Source organism: Anolis sagrei, chromosome 2 (genome assembly GCF_037176765.1).
Source record: "Anolis sagrei isolate rAnoSag1 chromosome 2, rAnoSag1.mat, whole genome shotgun sequence".
Lineage (NCBI taxonomy): Eukaryota > Metazoa > Chordata > Lepidosauria > Squamata > Dactyloidae > Anolis > Anolis sagrei.
Window position 1 is genome coordinate 114,513,658 of NC_090022.1, and position 21,291 is coordinate 114,534,948.

The 21,291-nt window shown below is 39.7% G+C and overlaps 1 protein-coding gene across 15 annotated transcripts in view; it reads left to right on the top strand.

Annotated features, from left to right (window-relative positions):
• Positions 1-21,291, top strand: part of SPAG9 (sperm associated antigen 9) — a 92,981-nt gene that overhangs the window by 64,638 nt on the left and 7,052 nt on the right. For 9 of the 15 annotated variants that reach the window (XM_060764796.2, XM_060764795.2, XM_060764798.2 and 6 more), the window contains 13 exons: positions 1,533-1,628; positions 3,096-3,263; positions 3,705-3,876; positions 5,193-5,420; positions 6,580-6,772; positions 7,421-7,543; positions 8,848-8,928; positions 12,362-12,429; positions 13,495-13,643; positions 14,496-14,667; positions 17,257-17,370; positions 19,217-19,255; positions 20,348-20,524. In XM_060764796.2, the coding sequence (XP_060620779.2) occupies positions 1,533-1,628; positions 3,096-3,263; positions 3,705-3,876; positions 5,193-5,420; positions 6,580-6,772; positions 7,421-7,543; positions 8,848-8,928; positions 12,362-12,429; positions 13,495-13,643; positions 14,496-14,667; positions 17,257-17,370; positions 19,217-19,255; positions 20,348-20,524 (1,780 nt within the window). The remainder of the gene's footprint in view (positions 1-1,532; positions 1,629-3,095; positions 3,264-3,704; positions 3,877-5,192; positions 5,421-6,579; positions 6,773-7,420; positions 7,544-8,847; positions 8,929-12,361; positions 12,430-13,494; positions 13,644-14,495; positions 14,668-17,256; positions 17,371-19,216; positions 19,256-20,347; positions 20,525-21,291) is intronic. The other 6 variants (XM_060764802.2, XM_060764804.2, XM_060764805.2 and 3 more) reach the window with 1 other exon arrangement.

Here is a 21,291-nt window from a genome sequence, read left to right on the forward strand (position 1 = left end):
TTCAGAATACTATACTATGTTGGCTCTTTCAGAGTATGTACTACAGGGCTACTAATACTCACTTTCTCATTTTTACTTTAAATATGTTGTAGACTTTTCCTGCAACAAAATTCTGATGGTTCCTTAACTAACCATATTTAAGCCCTTGTAGCAGACAAAAACTTTCATCTTATTCCTCTGGTTTATCTTATATTAAAATACAAAAGAACTCTTGTTCCGAGTATTTTTTTTATCAGAGTTATCAGTATTACTTTTTTCAGGATTTTTTCCCTTTGGCATCTCAACATTGTGGGGGAAACATGAAATAAAAGTGTGATGGGGCATTGAAGCCTAAAATTATGTAGTTTGCATCTGAAAGCATCTTACAGTGTATTAGTTCCTCCTATCACCATGAGACCAAGATTTTATTACTACATTTGGTGTAGGAAAATCATTCCATAGCCATCCTGTGCCTGTGGCAAAATATTGGAGTGAGGCACGTAGATGTAAGAAGAGAAAAACAAAAGAAATCAGCAATGAGAGAAACAAAATTCCTTTCCTTACACTTTGTTTATATCTTGCCTTTTCTCCAAGACTGTGAAAATAAAATGATTGAAATATAATTAATTTATTTATCATATTAATAGTGAACCGAGGGTACAGTTGTAATGTATTTAAAAAACACAAAGTTTAAAAACTTGGCATTCTGTTAAATGTCCTTTGATCAGTAGCTGGCCACTTGGAGTGCCTCTGTTGTTGCTATAAGAAGGTCCTCAATTGTGCATGTGGCAGGGCTCAGGCTGCATTGAAATAAGTGGTCTGTGGTTTGCTCTTCTCCACACTCCCATGTCATAGACTCCACTTTGTGACCCCATTTCTTAAGACTGGCTCTGCATCTTGTGGTGCCAGAGCGCAGTCTATTCAGCGCCTTCCAAGTCGCCCAGTCTTTTGTGTGTCTCAAAGATGGTGAGCCTCAAAGATGGTGAGTCCAAGATGTATCATTCCATAAGACATCATGAGGGAGGGAGTCTTTCATTCAGACTCTTGCTTGCCGACTCTTTCATTCAGACTCTTGCTTCCTGCAAGTGTCTCTGTAGATCTTAGGAAGCGGTTTCTTGATTTAAGGTGTTGGCATGCTGGAAGATATCCGAACAGGGGATGAGCTGGAGATGTCAGTGTCTTGGTCCTTTCTTTATTGGCTGGGTGTCCCCTGGGCAATGTCTTTGTAGACGGCTGATGTCCAACCTGCTTGGATTGGTAATAAAACTTATGTCATGATGAGAACAGGGTAATTTCTTTGAACCTATGAAGGTGAATGTTTGCTTGAGGTATAAAAGGAAGGCTATGGCATAGGAATATTCAGTTTTCATGCAACCCCTATTGGATAGCATATTCTGTTCCAAAAAAACAAAAAAAGAAAATATTTTTTTAGTAAAAGCATCAGTAGCTTTATATATTTAGTGTACAAAGAGGTTATACAGGCCCTTAAAGTACTGTCTGTAGATTTTATGAAGGAAACCAGTGATGAGAATTTTGTTTTTTCCCACTTCTAGGCTGTAAATGGTGGTGGTCAGAGTGATAACAAAATGAAGAATTTACCAGTGCCTGTTTACTTGAGGCCACTTGATGAGAAGGATACATCTATGAAGGTACATTACTTTTCATTTTTAAATCTTCCTCTTAAAAATATATGAGATTTCCACAGTCGTGGATTTTTAATTCACTGAGTGTGCATCCCTATTATAGGATGAATTTTAGATTCTGAACAATTCTAATAGGTTTGACATATTGGTTTGGCTTCATATAATAATGTTTTAAAGGATTTCTGGACCTTAAATAAAGCAGTGTTTTTCAACCTTCCTACCCCTTAATATAGTTGGTGACCCCCAACCATAAACTTATTTTCGTTGCTACTTCATAACTGTAATTTTGCTATTGTTATGAATCATAATGTAAATATCTGATATGCAGGATGTATTGTCATTCACTGGGCCAAATTTGACACAAAAACCCGATACGCCTAAATATGAATGCTGGTGGGGTTGGGGGATGGTTATTGATTTTGTCATTTGGTAGTTGTAGTTGCTGGGATTGATAGTTAACCTACAAAGAGCATCCTGAACTCCACCAACAATGGAATTGAACTAAACTTGGCGCACAAAACTTCCACAACCAACAGAAAATACTGGAAGGGTTTCGTGAGGATTGACCTTGAGTATTGGGGTTGTAGTTCACCTACCTCTTGAGAGTACTGTGGACTCAAACAATGATGGATCTGGATCAAACTTGGCACAAATACTCAATATGCCCAAATGTGAAGACTGGTGGAATTTGGGGAAAATAGATCTTGATATTTGGGAGTTGTAGTTGCTGGGATTTATTGATCACCTACAATTAAACAGCATTCTGAACCCTACCAACGATAGAATTGGGCCAAACTTCTCACACAGAACCCCTATGCCTTGAAGGGACTCACTGACGTGAACCTCCTTCCAGCTTCGCACTCTCCCCTAGCCTGTACATGCGCACCACACTGCCATGCGCCGAACACACCTGCTCTCCCCTCCCCACTTGAAGTCTCAGAAACAACCCTCCCTTTGGCTGAGAGGCTGCCCAATCACAGCGGAAGAGGGCTTTTGGTGGGAGGATTCACCATCTGTCTCCAAAAAGGAAGAGAATGATAGGCAGAGAGATCTTCAGCCTTCTTTGTCAAAGGGCTCCCTAAGAACATCAGATGGTCTTTGGCGACCCCTTTGAAACCGCCTCGTGACTCCCTTAGAGGTCCCAACCTTCCGGTTGAGAAACGTTGCTGTAAAGTATTGCCATGAGGTCTTTGACATGTACTTTCCTAAGAGACAGTTGTTGTTGTTGTTCATTCGTTCAGTCGTCTCCGACTCTTCGTGACCTCATGGACCAGTCCACGCCAGAGCTCCCTGTTGGCCGTCACCACCCCCAGCTCCTTCAAGGTCAGTCCAGTCGCTTCAAGGATGCCATCCATCCATCTTGCCCTTGGTCGGCTCCTCTTCCTTTTGCCTTGCACTTTCCCCAGCATAATTGTCTTCTCTAGGCAGTACCATGTTTATTTAACCTTTTCTGGAACTCTCTTTTGTTTTAAGCTATGGTGTGCTGTAGGAGTGAATTTATCAGGAGGGAAGACTAGAGACGGAGGTTCAGTGGTTGGTGCCAGTGTGTTCTACAGTGATGTGGCAGCTGTGGATGCGGAGAGCAACAAACAACGAAGTGCATCTCAGAGTAGTTTGGACAGATTGGACCAAGAACTCAAGGTAAGGCCAGTAATGAAATCAAAAGCATGGAACATTCTCGATAGCTTAGTAATATTCCAAGCAACTGGTGGACATCAGTATTGCACTTGTAATTTTTAAAATACAGATATTCATAATTATGAATTTAAATAAACATCCGTGTTTATAATTCTGTTTTTGATTAATAGATCTTTAATAAATCTAAATGGCTTAATGTAATGCATAGGTATTCATTCAGTCTGGTTCAGACACAATTGACACCAGTTTTACAGTTCCCCTTTTACATAATGTTTGGATACCATAATTAGCTCACTGAAGGATTTAGAGTATTCTTGATATTTAAAAAGCAAAGAAGCAATATTTCTGTGCCTTCAAACTCCCTCTTGCAAACAGCTGTAAAATTATACAATTTGTTCTGTAGCTGTACATTTACGTTGCTTGGTTTGGGTTTTCTCTGTGCAGGACCAGCAGAAAGAGCTGAAAAATCAGGAAGAACTATCAAGCCTTGTTTGGATATGTACTAGTACTCACTCTGCAACAAAGGTTATCGTTGTAGATGCTAACCAGCCAGGAAACATCTTAGACAGTTTCATTGTTTGCAATTCTCACGTACTCTGTATAGCTAGTGTGCCAGGTAAGGGATGCATGGGAGCAATTGTTCATATAAGAGTTAACTATTGTTAATGTATGAATAATATAAGGTTTTGCGGTGGAGACTGCCTGTTCTGGAAATGCTGAAAAATCCAACCTTCTGTTTTATTTAACCAGACAGTGAACGATTTTCAAGCAGCCATCATGTTGGGATAGGAAACTAATGTATCTCTTAGTTCGGATACTGCTGCAGAGTTACATGTTATGTCTAATTTGCTTTAAAAGTGCAACAAATCTCCACATGTCAAGTCACTATTTAAAAAAAGCTTAGCAGTTGAAACTGTAACTCAAAAGGAAGTATAGAATAACTCACTTCATGTTTTTGGTGAGATTACATTGTCTTTCTCCCTAGGCAAAGTGTATCCCTTCAGATATTGTTGGGTTGAAATTCCTATCATCCTGAAACAGCATAGCCAATGATGAGTGTTGGGAGTTAACAGCAACATGTTGGCATCCTCTAAGTTGTAGAACTGAATCTCTGTGCACAATGTGGCGAAAGCCTAAATTTTAAAAAATCCTACATTGCTCAGGGTAGTGATATCATATTCACATTTGAATACTTTGCTGTCAGATATACTGGCTTCACAAAGCTGATTCTATTGAGCAGAAATGGAAGCAATTACATTTTGGTTGCATTTTGATAAGTGCCTTACCAAGCTCATTCTTCTGCATTAATATATGCACTGGCATATAGTTAATCCTTTTGCATTAGCACATCTCAGAATTGTGTAGCACTGTTATTCTGATCCAGAAACATGTCTATTGAAGAACCGTGTGCACCAAAAGCACATAAATTATTGCAAAACACCCATAAATGTTAGAATATGCAAAGAAGTTGCCATGTTTTTTAAAAGTTGGAAATTTGTATGGAACAAGGATGGAATGAATAAAAGACCCGCCAAATGCAAAACAGGAAAACAAAGTTTTCGTCCCATCCATCCCCAACACTGAATTAAATGGGATGTGTGCACACTTAGCCCGAATAGGATTATATCTTAGCTGCAGTAATTTCTTATTAATAAGTAAACTTTAATAAGTGTTGGAAAACCCTTCATGTCTCTATACAAATTAGTGTATACTTTGTTTGTACTTTTGTGTTGAAGTACCAGATATGAGCCTACAGCCTTTCCTTGATTACCCACTTTTTAGATTTGCTTCTTTAGCATTCAGTTGATAGGAAACGTAGGTGGACCTTGTTTCAAATGAGAAATGAAGTTTGGTTCCCATAGTACCTCTAAAAGAATGCAGAACTATTAACTATGTCCATATTAATGAAAGTAATTCATTGTTTCCTTTCAGGAGCTCTGGAAACTGACTATCCTACAGGGGAAGAAGGATCACAAGAAACAGATTCGGGTGTGGCGGACAAATCATCCTTGTGTAGCAGTATGAATAGCAACAGTTCAGCAGAAACAGACAGTCTCTTAGGAGGAATCACAGTAGTTGGTTGTACTGCAGAGGGAATTACAGGGCCTTCTGCTCCTCACAGTGCTAATGGTGCCTCTCCTGAGGCAAATAAACAGCCAGGTAAGAAAATATACACGTGACCCTGTGATCACCGTATGTCCCTCTGCCTTGTATGACATTTATTGCCGTCCCATGTTCCATTTGCATTCTGTTTTTCAAAACAAAACAAAACAAAGAAAAAAAGAAAAAAGAAAAACACACACCAACCATTTTTTTTGTCTAGTCCAGTAGCCAGTAAGATGTTGTTGGTAGCATATCTGTCTGAATGATTCCCTCATTTCCAATGGACACCTGGATGTCAGTTGCTGTTGGTGTTATGTATTTACAGCTTTGTTTCATTGTCTGCACACATCTCATTCATAGTTACTGCAACAGACCCTGGGAGTTTAGCAAGCTTTACAGACATTTGTGGATATACCCCTTATTTCCACCTTTTCTGAGGGTAAAGGCATCCTTGGAACATAGTTTTTCTTTGTGGCCTCTTGTGACTCATTCACATTGATAGTTCTGTGAAAAAATTGAAGAAATACATTTGTAGACTGAAGAATGGGCACAGATGGAGTAAAAGGATAAAGATGCCAATTCTTAAACAAAAAATCTGCAGGTTTCTTCCCAAGCAGATGGAATCGAAAGAAAGAGCCTAAGGATTTTGAGTAAGATTGTGAGGTTTGCAGATGTGTGTCTCCCACCAAAATGCTTCAGCTACCTCTAGACATTCCCAGCCAGATCTGTGCAGGGCCAGAGTGATCCATATGTACAGATTCACAAATGACCACTTAAAAAACATAGTTACAGATAAGCAAACGATTCTTCCCCAAAAGGGCTTCCTTAAGATGATCTTAAAGATATAAGCTCCTTCCTATACATCTCCTTCCTATACAGTCAGCACATGAAAAAGCACCTTGTGACCATAGATAGGAAACATAATTATTGACTCTCTGAACTTATGAAAGGGCAATAAGCACATTTTGATAGAGAAAAGCATGTCTTGTTTGTGATGCACAAAGCAGGAATGCAGGGATGTGGGAATGCTACCTTGATGATACAGTTGACATTTGTTCTGCTGCTTGAATGCACCATTACATATTTTCTCCTTTTAAATACGGCTTTCTCATAAAACAAAATAGGAAGAAGCTAGGTGGATTAATGCACATTCACACTTCATGCATGAAACCTAAATGATCATTCAGGCTCACCTGTAATTAAAAATTGTCTCCAGACGTTGAAGCTGAAACGGATGCGGTAGATGAAAACGTTCAGACAGCAGAGGAAGCAACGGAAGCAACAGAAAATGCTGGCTCAGGAGAAGAAGTAGCAGATGTTGCACAGACAGGAGTTTACACGGAGCATGTTTTCACAGATCCTTTGGGAGTTCAAGATACAGTAGAGGGTTCTCCGGCATTTCAGCCTAGGTATGCTTATCTTTTCATTAACAAGAAGATGTCTCATAAAGGAAAAACTAGATTACACTTCATACTTAGTAAGAAGATGTTTGTTTTCATCTGTATCCTATCTCATCTGTATCCAGTATTTTAAACAGATTTTAGATACAGATTGAACATCCCTTATTTGGAATTCTGAAATACTCAATATAACTTGCTTAGATAATACCTTTGCTTTCTGATGTTTCAATATGTACACCATTTTTTCATGTGCAAAATTATTTGAAAATTACATAAAATTACCTTCAGGTTTTGTGTATATTAATTTATATTTAATGGATTTTGTGTTTAGTCTTGAGTTCTATCTCTTAAGCTATCTCATTATACCATATTCCAAAATCTGAAACCCAAAACACATCTGGTCTCAAGCTCTTTTGATAATGGATATTCAACCTGAAATATGTATTCTTCCTTGGAAACTCTGTATAGTTCTTTCCAAACAGTTTTAGGTAGCTTCAAATTGATTAGCCAGTTACCAAAAACAAAACAAAACAAAAAAACTCCTCTAAAATGAACCTTTTAAAAGTTTCACATGGAATGTTATAGCAGTTGTAGTGAGATTTTGCAGATTAATGTATTTGAACATCTTGCTCATAACACTTTATTCCCCCCTCCCAGTAATGAAGCAGACTTGTATAAAGATGTCGCTGTATTGCCAAATGAACAGGATCTCGTAAGAGAAGAAGCACAGAAAATGAGCAGCCTTTTACCCACTATGTGGCTTGGAGCACAGAATGGATGGTAAAGCAGAAACCTTAATTCTGTACAGTCTTGTACATAGAAAATAATGATGTGATTAGTTTACTTCTTCTTTTAGAAAGACTGCTAAATATTACATTGAAAATGAAACATTAATGTTGAAGTCTTCCCTCAATTTTAGCTTCAGGTATGATTTCTGTTAATTAATATAAATTGGGAGTTTTCACACATTGCTTACCCATGTTGACAAGCTGTGTTGTACATGTGCAGTCGATAATGAGAGATACAACCAATTAAAGTAATATTTGAGCATGCACTTTGGATGAGAGGTTTAGGGTACATGGTAGAGAGGCTTTGGTTCTTACTGAGATAATAAAGATGATGTGGAGCCACGGCAGCATGGCTTTCCATTTGCTATGAACTAGTCATTGAGCTGTGAGTTACCATCTCCTCCTGTTGCACAGAAAAGACAGAGGGAGTTTGAAATTTCTATTTGATTCTTGAAAGATTCCTTCATGGATACACTGCCATTTTGGGAGGGTGATATGCATTTCAAATTTAGGTCAGCAGATGGCAGCAAACATTACAGAAAAATCCAGGGAACAAATTTGCTAGAAGGGAATGACTTAAAGGCATATCTCCTTATTGAAAATGATCCTTTAATTGGGCATCATGACAGAAAATGCCTTTTTTGTGGTTGACATCTGCCTGATTTTCTCAGCATCTGAATAAAGGTCTCTAAATCCAGCTTAAACTCATGGATAAGTGTATGTGAAAGGGAGGAAGCCTATGAATACGTGCATTTCAAAACACAAATGTGGAGTTTGTTTCCAAAAGGTACTAAACCCCAAAACATTGAAAAATTAGTGATTGGTGGTGGCACATTGTTGGCTAGGAGTAGCATATTATATACAGATCAAAAATATTAAAATTATTTGTTACGGGGCTTGGAGAATTGCATTTTATAGCAAAAGAATGCATATCCTCAGCATGTTTTTTTTCTTTTCAATTCCTGTAAAATTTGGTGAGATGAATTTGGTACCTTTTGGAAACAACCTCCACAAGTTGCTTTATAGGGAAGCATCTGAAGTGTAAATTGAAGGAATAATTAAGCACTAAAGCAAGATAAAGTATCTTGGACAATGCTGGAGAAATGATATAGAAAACCTATTGAGGAAATCTAAAGCTGACCCAACAAATTAGAAAAGTTTCAGCCATCTTGTAGCCTTTGTTCCATCTCTGTATTTTTTATTACACTAACAGATATAATTTATGTTAAATTTGTAAATGCTATTGTAGATTTGGGGATGTTGGTGTTTTAATTCATTCTGCTTTTGTCGTTGCAGTTTGTATGTTCATTCTTCAGTGGCTCAGTGGAGAAAATGTGTTCATGCCATTAAACTTAAAGATTCTATACTCAGTATAGTGTAAGTTACTACAAAATTCAGTATATTTCCATAATGAAATAGATTTTGTGAAATGAAAAGTAATAACTATAAGAATGCATTCTCTTGTGGTTGTTGTTTGCCTTCTTATAGCTTCTGACTTATGATGACCCAAAGGTGAACCAGTCCCAAGTTTTTCTTGGCAAGATTGGTTTAGAGGGAGTTTGCCACTACCTTCCTCTGAGGCAGAGAGAGAATGACTTGTTCAGTTTCATCCACTTGGTTTCAATAGCCAAGTGGAGACTTGAACCTTGGTTTTTAGAATCATAACCCTACACTCAAACCACTACACCACACTGCCTCTCTCTGCACCTTACTGTTACCTGCTGCTGTAATTACATTTTGGAGATGAGAAAAATGAGTTGGGATTAGTTAACAAGGAGCTCAAAAAAGTTTTGTTTCTCACCATGTCAGTGATGTGCAAATACTTCCTAGAGAAGTTCACATTTGAGATTTTGCTGTATAAATTTTGCTGAATTTTTTGAGGGGAAAGTATACAAGCAGATTTTCTTTAAGCTTTACTTTAAAAATGCAGCAATCAATGGATAAAAAGAAATTTATCTTCATGTAACACCACTGCAGAAATATATGACTTCTTCTTCCATTTCTGGAGTATGTGATGAGTAGCCTTTCAGGATCTGTATATTTCTCTACTTTGAACACCAATATAACATGAACTATGTTGTTGCTTAAGCTGTGGAATATAAAAACTTTGTTAATGGAATAATGTAAAACTGGAAAAAAAATGTTCCATCATAAAATAGTGAACTAACAAATTAATCGTTCAAAGCATGAGGAACACTCTGAATAAAATGGGGACAATATGCTATTTTGAGGATACTATTTTTGCAAGTATTTTAATGGGTACTTCAGACATACGTGTTAGTGTATTTATTTATTTATTTATTTGCTTTATTTCTATACCACATTTTTCAGCCCTTAACAGGCGACTCAATGCGGTTTACATGGTACAATTATCAAACAGTGTCAGTGCAATTAAAACATAACAATGCAACAAACAGGATCAACAGCATCAATCCACAACAGTTAACAATCAACAAGACAGATCAACAAAACAGACATAACATAACGTCTCAGTTGAAATCAGATCCGTTCTCATAATCCTTGTGCCATTCCTATGTTCCATTTAACGTCTTCCTATGATTGGTTGCACTGCTTAACCAAACGCTTGTTCATAAAGCCAGGTCTTAACCATTCTCCGAAACGTCAGCAGCGAAGGTGCCTGTCTGATGTCTGCCGGTAGGGCATTCCATAGCCGAGGGGCCACCACTGAGAAGGCCCTGTCTCTCGTCCCCGCCAAGCGCGCCTGTGACGCAGGCGGGCTCGAAAGCAGGGCCTCCCCAGACGATCTTAATGTTCTGGTCGGTTCATAGGTGAAGATGCGTTCGGAGAGGTAAGCAGGGCCAGAACCGTTTAGGGCTTTTTAGGCTAAAGCCAGCACCTTGAATTGTGCCCGGTAGCGGATTGGCAGCCAGTGGAGCTGGTTCAGCAGAGGAGTGGTATGCTCCCTGAGTGCCGCTCCCGTTAGCAACCTGGCCGCTGAGCGCTGGACCATCTGAAGCTTCCGGGCAGTCTTCAAGGGCAACCCCACGTAGAGCGCGTTGCAGTAATCAATCCGGGATGTAACCAGAGCGTGGACTACCGTGGCCAAGTCAGACTTCCCAAGGTACGGGCGCAACTGGCGCACAAGTTTGAGTTGTGCAAATGCTCCCCTGGACACCGCCGAAACTTGGGGTTCCAAGCTTAGCGAAGAGTCCAGGATCACACCCAAGCTGCGAACCTGCGTCTTCAGGGGGAGTGTAACCCCGTCTAACACACGCTGTAACCCTATACCCTGTTCGGCCTTTCGACTGACCAGGAGTGCCTCTGTCTTATCTGGATTCAGTTTCAATTTGTTAGCCCTCATCCAGTCCGATACAGCGGCCAAGCAGCGGTTCAGGACCTGAACAGCCTCCTTAGTAGTAGGTGGGAAGGAGTGACAGAGTTGGACGTCATCTGCATACAGATAACACCGCACCCCGAAACTCCGGATGATCTCTCCCAACAGCTTCATGTAGATGTTAAATAACATGGGGGACAATATTGAGCCCTGCGGGACCCCACAAGACAATGGTTGTGAGGTAGAGCAGTTGTCCCCCAGCAACACCTTCTGAGTACGATCCTCTAGGAAGGACCTGAGCCACTGCAGAACAGTGCCACCAAGGCCCATTCCCGCGAGGCGTCTCAGAAGGATACTGTGGTCGACGGTATCGAATGCCGCTGAGAGGTCCAGCAGAACTAACAGGGACACACTCCCCCTGTCTAGCTCCCTGCGCAGATCATCCACTAAGGCGACCAAGGCTGTCTCGGTACCATGTCCCGGCCTGAAACCAGACTGTGCCGGATCTAGATAATCAGTGTCTACCAAGAATACCTGGAGTTGTATTGTCGAAGGCTTTCATGGCTGGAATCACTAGGTTCTTGTGGGTTTTTTCGGGCTATAGAGCCATGGCTCTATAGCCCGAAAAAACCCACAAGAACCATACCTGGAGTTGTGAGGCCACCACACGTTCCAGGACTTTGCCCAAAAAGGGAAGATTGGAAACAGGCCGATAGTTGACGAATTGAGTGGGATCCAGTGATGGTTTTTTCAACAGCGGTTTTATCACAGCTTGTTTTAAGCTGGCTGGAATTTTGCCTTCCCGAAGGGAGGCATTAACCACCACCTTCACCCACTCGGCCAATCCCCCTCTGGCCTCCTTTAGAAGCCAGGATGGGCAGGGGTCTAGGAGGCATGTGGTTGCCCTCATTCCTCCAAGTATCTTGTCCACATCCTCAGGTTTCACCAATTGAAATGAATCCAACAAAATCGGATAAGCAGATGCTCGTGTTACATCCTCTGAGACTGCCGTTAACATGGTGTCCAGGTCAGAACGGATCAAAGCGACTTTGTCCGCAAAGAACCGAGCAAATACTTCACAACGGGCCGTCGAGTTGTCAGGGTTCCCATCCGGAGTGGTGGGATTTAATAGACCTCTGACAACTCGAAACAGCTCAGCCGGACGGTTCTTTGCGGACGCAATATTGGCCGCAAAGAAAGATTTCTTTGCCGCCTTTATTGCCACGGTGTACTCTGACAACATCGATCACTTAAGGGAAGGGGTTATCAATTTGCGTCCTTTCAGATTTTGAATTACAACTTTTGAAGCGTTCCTCACCATTGACTAGGATAACTGGGCTGAAGGAGAGAAATATATTCCAGCAACATCTGGAATACTCATTACCCAAATGTGAGCAAAAGGGACACTGAGCACTTTTATGGGAGTGGTATCGAGATAACTGAACAAGCACTGTGTTTTGCTTCTCTGCTTTTTATTCTCTTAATATGTACATTTTCCCTCTTTCTCTTATGCAGGCATGTAAAAGGAATCGTATTAGTTGCACTAGCGGATGGAACTTTAGCAATATTTCACAGAGGAGTAGGTAAGCATTTTAATTAGATGCCTAGAATTCTCACATAGTTTGTCTCTGATGTGTTTCAGAAAGAAATTGATATTGCAACCTTTGTTTATTTTTGAGACTATATACTTAGTAGAAAGTTTTGTAGTCGTTGTGATAGTATTAAAAAATATTTCTTTCATCCTGTTTACACTTGAGGCATAGGAGACTTCAGGGGATTAGCAGCCAATTTCCTTTCCACAGATATCTCTGTTTTCCTTTGTGGTTCCTATTAAAATGGCACCAGCAAGTGATGTCACATCACTTCTGTCACCATTTTAAGAGGGTGTGAAAAGAGAAGTGTAGGTAGTTCTGGGCTGGTTTTTGGTGTGTGGGTGGCATTTTTGCTTGCTTTCACAGATTATTTTTGCCTCCAAAATATGCAGACCTAAATTTACTATGTGAAGGGGCTGTATGCTGATCTTGTATACACTGAAGATAGAACACTGGATACTCAGTGGCTTGTGTAGAGCCAGTTTCAAAACAATGGTGCACTAAACAGAATTTGAAAGAACGATTCAATGTGAACAGGCTGCCTTTGGTTTTCTTTTTATAAAACTGCTGTTACAGATTTTCTTGATCTCTAGACATTTTCTGTTTCTGCTGTTTATTTTTATATTCATGCAATTGAATGGTACTAGCCAACACACCTTTTATTGCTTTTTTTTTTTTTAAAAAAAATAAAGCCTGTGTCTGTTGAACATTGATTTTTTAAATAATTAATGGATTTGGGCAAATGTTCTCTTGAGTACTGGGTTTTCTGCACTACTGATCTTTGAGGAACTTTCCAGTTCTGCCGTTTTGTGAATTTGTGTTATAAGTGAGACTAGCATTCTAAAAAACCAAAGAAAAAATAGCCAGGTACAGAAAGCCAGAAATGGGAAGTGTTTCCTTTTGAACTACAACTCTTACAGTACCTCTTGGTCACTCTCCATGCTTGCTGAAGAATTACAGGAACTGTAATCTACAGAGGTATTTTTTTCCCCAAGTTTTGCACAAACTAATATTTATGATTTTTCACCTGATCCTTGAATCTTTTCTCTTTTAAAGATGGACAGTGGGATTTGACAAATTATCACCTTCTAGATCTGGGCCGTCCTCATCATTCAATCCGTTGCATGACTGTGGTTCATGATAAAGTCTGGTGTGGCTACAGAAACAAAATCTATGTGGTACAGCCAAAAGCCATGAAAATAGAGGCAAGTTGAACCTGTGCTTCATAAAACCAAACTGACTAAAACGTTTCTGTTCCCTCAGTCCTTTTTAAAGCCAGAAAACCAGGGAATAGACTGCCAGGCACTTGTCTGTATAATCACTGTTCAGCATCTCTGATTAACATCTTTAATAGAGAAGCACAACTTAGATAATAAAAAAAACTATTCCAGCACAGTTACTTCAGAAATGTGAAACTCTTCTTTAGATGCTACAATGGCTGCTCTTGTCCATCAGAGGCGCATTATCCTTTCCTTTCTAATCACTTGTGATCCATAACATATCACTCAGCTTAAGTATCATCATATATCCCCATTCATGATTTTTGCTCCTTCAGCTATACCATTCTATATCATCTGAAGATTTCTTGCTCCTTCAACATATTCTGCTCTTTCTCCCATCTTGCCTGCAGTGCCTCAGAAATATGTGTTCCTGCTTCCTCAGGTCCTCCCTTAAACCCGTAATAGTTCTCATATCCTGCTGTAAGTCAGCCTGCAGCTAAGTTTAAGAATGCTTTCATTTTTTATTCTCGCTTTGCCTTCTCATCCCTTCCTCTGTTGTTTTTTGTTTGTGGTCTAAATTTGGTTCTAAACTCTTACAGGCAAAGACACCCCTCTTTTACATGCTCATGATACAAGCCCTCTTATGTTGTCTCTCTTTTGTATAAATACAAATCCATATCTGTCCAAATGAGTAGGAATATTTAGAAAAAATAGAATTGGCTTTATATTGATTTTCAAGGAAGACTAGTGCTCATCTATGTGTATTTTTAAAATATAAATGGGAATTCTGATAAGTGTTTTGTTGTAAAATCTTAATCAAGCCATATTTTTTCTTAGAAATCATTTGATGCACACCCAAGAAAGGAGAGCCAAGTTAGACAACTTGCTTGGGTTGGAGATGGAGTCTGGGTGTCCATTCGTTTAGATTCTACACTTCGTCTTTATCATGCACACACTTATCAGCATCTGCAAGATGTCGATATTGAGCCCTATGTTAGCAAAATGCTAGGTAAGTCATTTAGCCTTCAATCCAAGAAATTGTTGTTTTCTTTTACATATAGCTGAAATGACATAAGGGATTGTGTTGCTATAAAAATACAACAAGTAATTATACAATAACTTTCTATTTAGCGATGACATACTGTTTGTAAAAGTGGGCCACAAGGAGAGGCGGTTAGTACATATATTATTATTATTCTATTATTATTGCTTAACTTTGCTTATGAGAAGATAGCACTAGAAAGGCTCCTGACTTCAGCATCACTACAGTGGAGAGGCTTGCCTTTATTTTGTCTTTTGAAATGCAGAAATGTTCTCATTGGGAGAAGAGAGGAATAAAAGATGTAGGCGACTTTGTTATTATTTATGCATTTCCTTTATATGAAGCCTTTCTCCCAGAGTGAGTGTCTAGGTGAATCACAAAAGAAATAAATTAAAACTCAACAATGAAATGTTAAAAAAACAATTTTAACCATCACTTTAAAATAGTATAAAGTATTTTAAAAACACATATGTTTAAAAATGAATAAATAAGAAGCTGGCAGGTGAAATCTCTTCACCTGCCAGCAAAAATAGAGCACAGAGACCTACCGCAGAAGGGCATTGCAGAGTGTATTTTTAAGTGAATGTTTTCTGTTCAGGTCTCAATTGCACATGTTAACAAATATGTCTTTCTATTTTTCAGTTTGGAGACTCTAAATTGTATTTTACTTAAGCATGAAGATAGCTTTCTGTTAAAATTAACACATTATGACTCATTTGTGTGCTTTCAAAATTATATGTTGACTTCAGAGGAGAGATTCTAGTATGGACTTTATTCAGTTATAGTGGATAAGGGGTGGCATCATGATAAATTGATGGATATGCATCCCCACAGTCTAATTAATACAAATGCAGATACTTTACATTCAATCAGAGGCAGCCCTAGGTAATTTTCAACGGTAAGCAAACAGTATTTTGGTGCCCCCTCCCCCCAACCAATAATTGATATATATTTTCTGTTGGTCGTGGGAGTTCTGTGTGCCATGTTTGGTTCAATTCCATCATTGGTGGAGTTCAGAATGCTCTTTGATTGTAGGTGAACTATACATCCCAGTAACTACACTTGCTGCATTTGCTCCCTTGCCTGGCCCGCTTTGGGTCCAGAGGCGTGCCTGAAGACCCCGGCGTGTGCACCAAAAGTCACCTCTTCTCCTGACTTTCTCCTCAGACATTGGGGAGAGAGAGGGGGGTGGTGGTGGAGATGCCCACCTTTCCTGAAGGTAGGCGCAAAAACAAAGGAGGGAGCGGAGGTGGGAGATACCTCCAGCCGGAGGGGCTCTCTCTCTCTCTCTCTCTCTCTCGGTCCCAATGGCTGAAGAGAAAGTCAGGAGAAGAGGCGACTTTTGGTGCGCACGCTGGGGTCTTCAGACACGCCTCTGGACCTGAAGCGGGCCAGGCACGGCGGCTCCGCCCCTTGGCCCACCTGTGGATTGGGGAGAGGAGAGGAGGCGGGTGGAGCACCAGGGGATTGGGAAAGGGAGCCGGCCATGGGGAAGGGATCGAACGCGGAGAACGATTGAGTGCTGGCTCTGCTTGCTCACCCGGTGGCCGGGTGGAGCAGGAACGAGAGGGGCTAGGTGAGGCTCAAGGGCCTGGCCCCTTTGGGAAGAGGATCACCCGGCAACGAGGCAAGAAAGCCGAGGCTCCCCCCGGACTGCTAGGGCTGTTGTGGGGGCGCTCCTCAAGTGGCAGTCGAGGGGCATTTACAGAGGCGCCTCTGCGCCCCTGGCAAAAAAAAAAGTGTTCTGCGACCGCTTACTTCGTGTAATGGACGAGCCGCCCCTGCATTCAATTAAGTGCAAAAAGCTATATGTCATTTTCTCTGTTGGGGGAATATGCACACTTATTAGGCTGAATACTTATTAGTTAGATGGGATCTTGATACATTTGTTTTGTGGTGCAAGACATTCAACCAGATAGGAAATTATTTTTTTATTTGAGTAGATTTTTGCCTGCTTTTCTCCCACACCAAGGCAAGACTCAAAGCAGCTATCAATACAGTAAGAACATACAAAGTAAAAATTAAAACAGATTGAAACCAGATAAATTCCTTATAACAACCTGATTATCTAAAACGGTCAGCAATAAAACCCTATTTACAAATATAAATGAGATTTTCACTAGAACGTTTTGCTTGAATCCAGAGTTCAGACAGATACCTGCAGGATTCTCCTACTTGGAGGGAATGGGTGGGGAAGTGATTTTGTGCCGTTTTTCCATCCAGCTCACTGTGCATGTCAAAAGATGTTCTGGAGAGTCAGAGGACCCTCAGGTAGCATTGTAAGTGATTCTAGGGCCTGCAGGGCAAAAAGCATATTAGCAAAGCTTAATAACCACTGCAGGCATCTCTGCTGAGTTTCGGTTCCTTAGGAAACTGATTCCAAAACATCATTTGAAAAACCTCTGTGGGATTTTAGTACCAACTCTGTTAAAACTAAATAGCTTCCAGATCTTGTATATTTGTTTGCAAAGTGTGGAATTAAGAGGAACATTAGAGATACAATGGAAGCTTTCTGTACTATGTAGAAATATCTTTAATGTTGTTGTGTTGTTCCAGGTACTGGAAAACTAGGATTTTCCTTTGTGAGAATCACAGCTCTTATGGTCTCCTGTAATCGCCTGTGGGTTGGAACAGGAAATGGGGTCATCATCTCCATACCCTTAACAGAAAGTAAGTACAAATGTTGCAAGAATCCCAACAGTTGCATACCAAATGCAAACTCTAGTTTGGGCTTGCAGCTTCACACCCAAATATAAAGACAGCCTTGTTGCTGACTTGGTAGGTACAAGAGTGTTAGAAGAAACTTATGTAAGATTCAGAATCTTACAGCCTAGTTTGATGCATGTGTATAGGATTGCAGCTTTGATCTTTCAGTTTTGACTGTTTGTCACATGAAGAACTCCAATTAAAAATTTGAAGAAGATTGTTTAGTGGTGAAGAGCCAAATTACATATTATGCTAAATGGCTTCAATAGGGAAGGGCTTTTTATTAAAAAGCAAGAGTGGGTGGTGAGGTAACAACATCCTACCCCCTTAGTTTCTTTCTGCATCCTGTTATTTCCCCAAATTGTCATGCTTCCCGTTTCTTCTCCTGTCTAGTATGAAATTCCTGATTGATCACAGATATAACCACTTTATCTTCTCTGATTTTTTCAGTTATATCCACTAGCTAGAAAAAAATAGGCAAGGAGACAAAAGAGCTTTCTTCAGAACACAAGAATATTAATTCTGTTTTAGATTTTGCACTATTTCTTTTCATTCTTAGTCTAACTCATTCCATAAATCTTTGGTGAAAAACTTTGTTTGAGGGTTTCATACACGAATAATTAAATTAATAACATGGAGTTTATAGAGAATTTTCTTAACGGCTGTGGTAAACACAACTTTCTCAATTCTGCAGTATTGGTAACATGCTAGAGTAAGTTATTGTAAGGTTTTACCACAAATTGAATTGTTGGGAGATAATGACAGTAATGAATTATTTCATATGAATTGCTTTGAACACCATGTACATTGTTTTTCATGCTGTGCCATTACATTGATCATCCATTAAATGTCTGGTTTTGCATTGCATATGTGTATTCAGTTAAGACCAAAACTCATAAAAGGTTTCAAAATAGTAAAAATGCTTCTAAAATTACTTTCCTAGGATCTTTAAAATACCAAGAGTATTATTTATAGGATGGGAGTGTCATTTAAAAATATTCTATCAGACTTAAAATTGGACAGCAACTTAAAAGAATTGTTGAGCTTTGCAATTATTCACTCAGTCACAAATGCTTACCATGCCACATAATGAAGCATTGGTATGTCCCTATAGAACCACACTGCCAGCTGTTTAGATGTTGTTGCAGTATAACTTCAAACAACCAGTATAGCAAATGGTACAGGGCTGCAGCATATGCAGTCCAGCAACATCTGGAGCCGGGAGGCATCAGGTTGTTCACCTCTGCTGTAAAAAGTGTTCATGGATTTGTGGTGGTAATGTTTGAATGAAACACTTCCCTTATGACTTGAGAAGTGGACCTCCAAGAGATTTAGGTAAGTACAGATAGGCAGTAGAAAGAAGTCCTGGATTTGAAAGCCACTCCTTATTCAAGATGCCCATTAGGCATAACCGCAAACCTGTTTCAAACAAGATGAATGCCCTGGGCAGCAAACAAGCTAACATTTGATGTGTAGTGCTCATTGTGACAGGCTGATGGAATTTTTTTTCTAAAGGAGGATATGACAACTTGAGTCCTGTCAAATTTGATAATGCCCCTTTGAAAGAAAAGTGAGAAAGAGGAAACACAGTTTGCCAACACATCACATTATTTACAGTGTAGCTACTTCCTTTTCTCCATTTAAGCTGAAAACTTGGTTTATAATATCCACTTATTTGTACCTTCTGTGGTTAGGAGCTACTATATAAAGCTCTTATTAAACACCAGAGCACAAGTGGTGGGTTCTCATTAATCCTTCTCCTCTGCTGTCACACCTATCCATTGTCCCCCTTCCTCCTTTCTTACTTTAGCTGTAATCCTCCACCAGGGACGTTTACTGGGGCTGAGGGGTAAGTGCTGATCCCAAACAAAAAAAGTTTTATTCTCAGGCTTCTCTAATAGCCTCTTTCAGGCCGTTCCCCACTTTTCTAAATCCCGCCCCCCTTTGTATGTTCCTAAACCATATTTCACTTGCAGTTACCTGCATTGCAATACTTTATGTTTGCTAAATGACCACCAATCCTGCTCAGCAGTTTAGTGCCTTCATTTTTTGTTGCAGCTGAACTTTCATGCCAGCTTCTTGTTTTTCTTCCAGCGCCATTTGTGATACCATAACTTTGTAATTTGTCATTAATCCACATCATTTTCTCTTGTTACAAATCATGTTTCTTTCCTTACTCTGATACTGTTTGAAATGGAGATAGTTTTGTGTGTCTAGCATATGAAATTCCAGGAAGATTTGTAGAATTTTACATCTGTTTTCAGAGATATTAAAAAAAAAACACACACACACACACAGTTGAAATGCAGCTCCCCAGAAGCCACCAGTGACTATTCATTTCCTTTTCCTCCCACCCACTGAATCCCCCCTTGGCATAAGAGATCTGAAACTCGTAGCTGCTCCAGAGCACTTCCTTTAAAAAGAATGGCATCTAGTGGCTACATTTGCAACATACACCTTTTCGATGTGTCCATGACAACTGATGCCATACTTAAATATGGTTCTTTTAATGTGCCATGGAACTCGGTGGTGTGAGTTAGACTAACATGGCTGCTTCTGGAGTTGTGTTTTACAAATCATAAATAGGGTTCATTGTGGGTACTTCAGTATTTAATAAATGTTATGAATTTATGTCTTGAGTGTGAAACAAACCCTCTTTGCATGCTATATTATGAAGTTGGGTGTGGGGTTGGTAAAAAAATGTCCACTTATGCTAGACTAGCAATCTACTCCATTTTTTCTTCAGGTACTTCAAATAACTACCGCATGCTGTCTTTTGTTCCTTTCCAGCTCTGTCTTGAATTGGCATTTGTTGCCCCTTCCGTTTCATTTATCTAAGTTGGCTTTAGCTTCTAGAATGGTACCATGAGGCTTCTTGATAAATGATCCTTCTTGCTGCTAGCAATTTCAGGTGGAAAATATTCTCTTCCTCTCATTCTAGCTAACAAAGCAGCAGCCAGTTCTGGCAACCGTCCAGGGAGTGTAATACGTGTATATGGTGATGAAAACAGTGACAAAGTGACACCGGGAACCTTCATACCTTATTGCTCAATGGCACATGCGCAGCTATGTTTCCATGGGCATCGAGATGCTGTCAAATTTTTTGTTGCCGTTCCTGGTAAGCTTTGGGTAGAATTCTTTCCCTGCTTTTACAGTTTGGGGAGGTAACATGCTGAGTTTGGCACTGATAGAAGAAATTATCTGTACTCCCTTGCATATATTTGTGAAACTCTTAAAGCAGTTTCAGCCAATCTGGTGACATCTCAGATGCATTAAGCGACAATTTTAAATCCTGTCCTGTGGGGATGATGGGCATTATGGTAAAATACATCTGGAGGTCACTGATGTGAGAAGAGGCTGCCCTAAAAGTTTCATGATTGATCAAAAGGGACATTACCAGAGGGGAAAAAACAGAAACTCACATTTGTGTGTGTGTATTTTAGGCACTGTGTGATTGTTTCTAAAGTATGGCAGAATGCAAATACTTAGAAGTCTGAAAAGACAATGGGGCAACAACACAACTGTCATCAGGTAGCAGAAAGAAGCAAGAAGTATTATGATGGAGTATGAAAAAGACGGCACATTACAGAGCTGGGGTGAAAAATCTTTAGCCTCTTGAAGCTGATGGAGCTACTGTTTCCACCCTATCTCTTCATTTGTCAAATTGATATCATAATTGAGAGTATCACAGCTGACAAGAATATAAATTATAAAAAATTACAAATTGCCCAGTTCTGATATAGAAGATATTGTGGGACTTTAGCAGAACCAAACCATTAAAAACTAATGCTCACAGGAACTTCTAAAGGACAAGTACACCATTGAAATTCTAAGAGTGTGGAAAAGCCAACAAAGAGGAATTGCTAAAGCCTAGACAAGAAATGA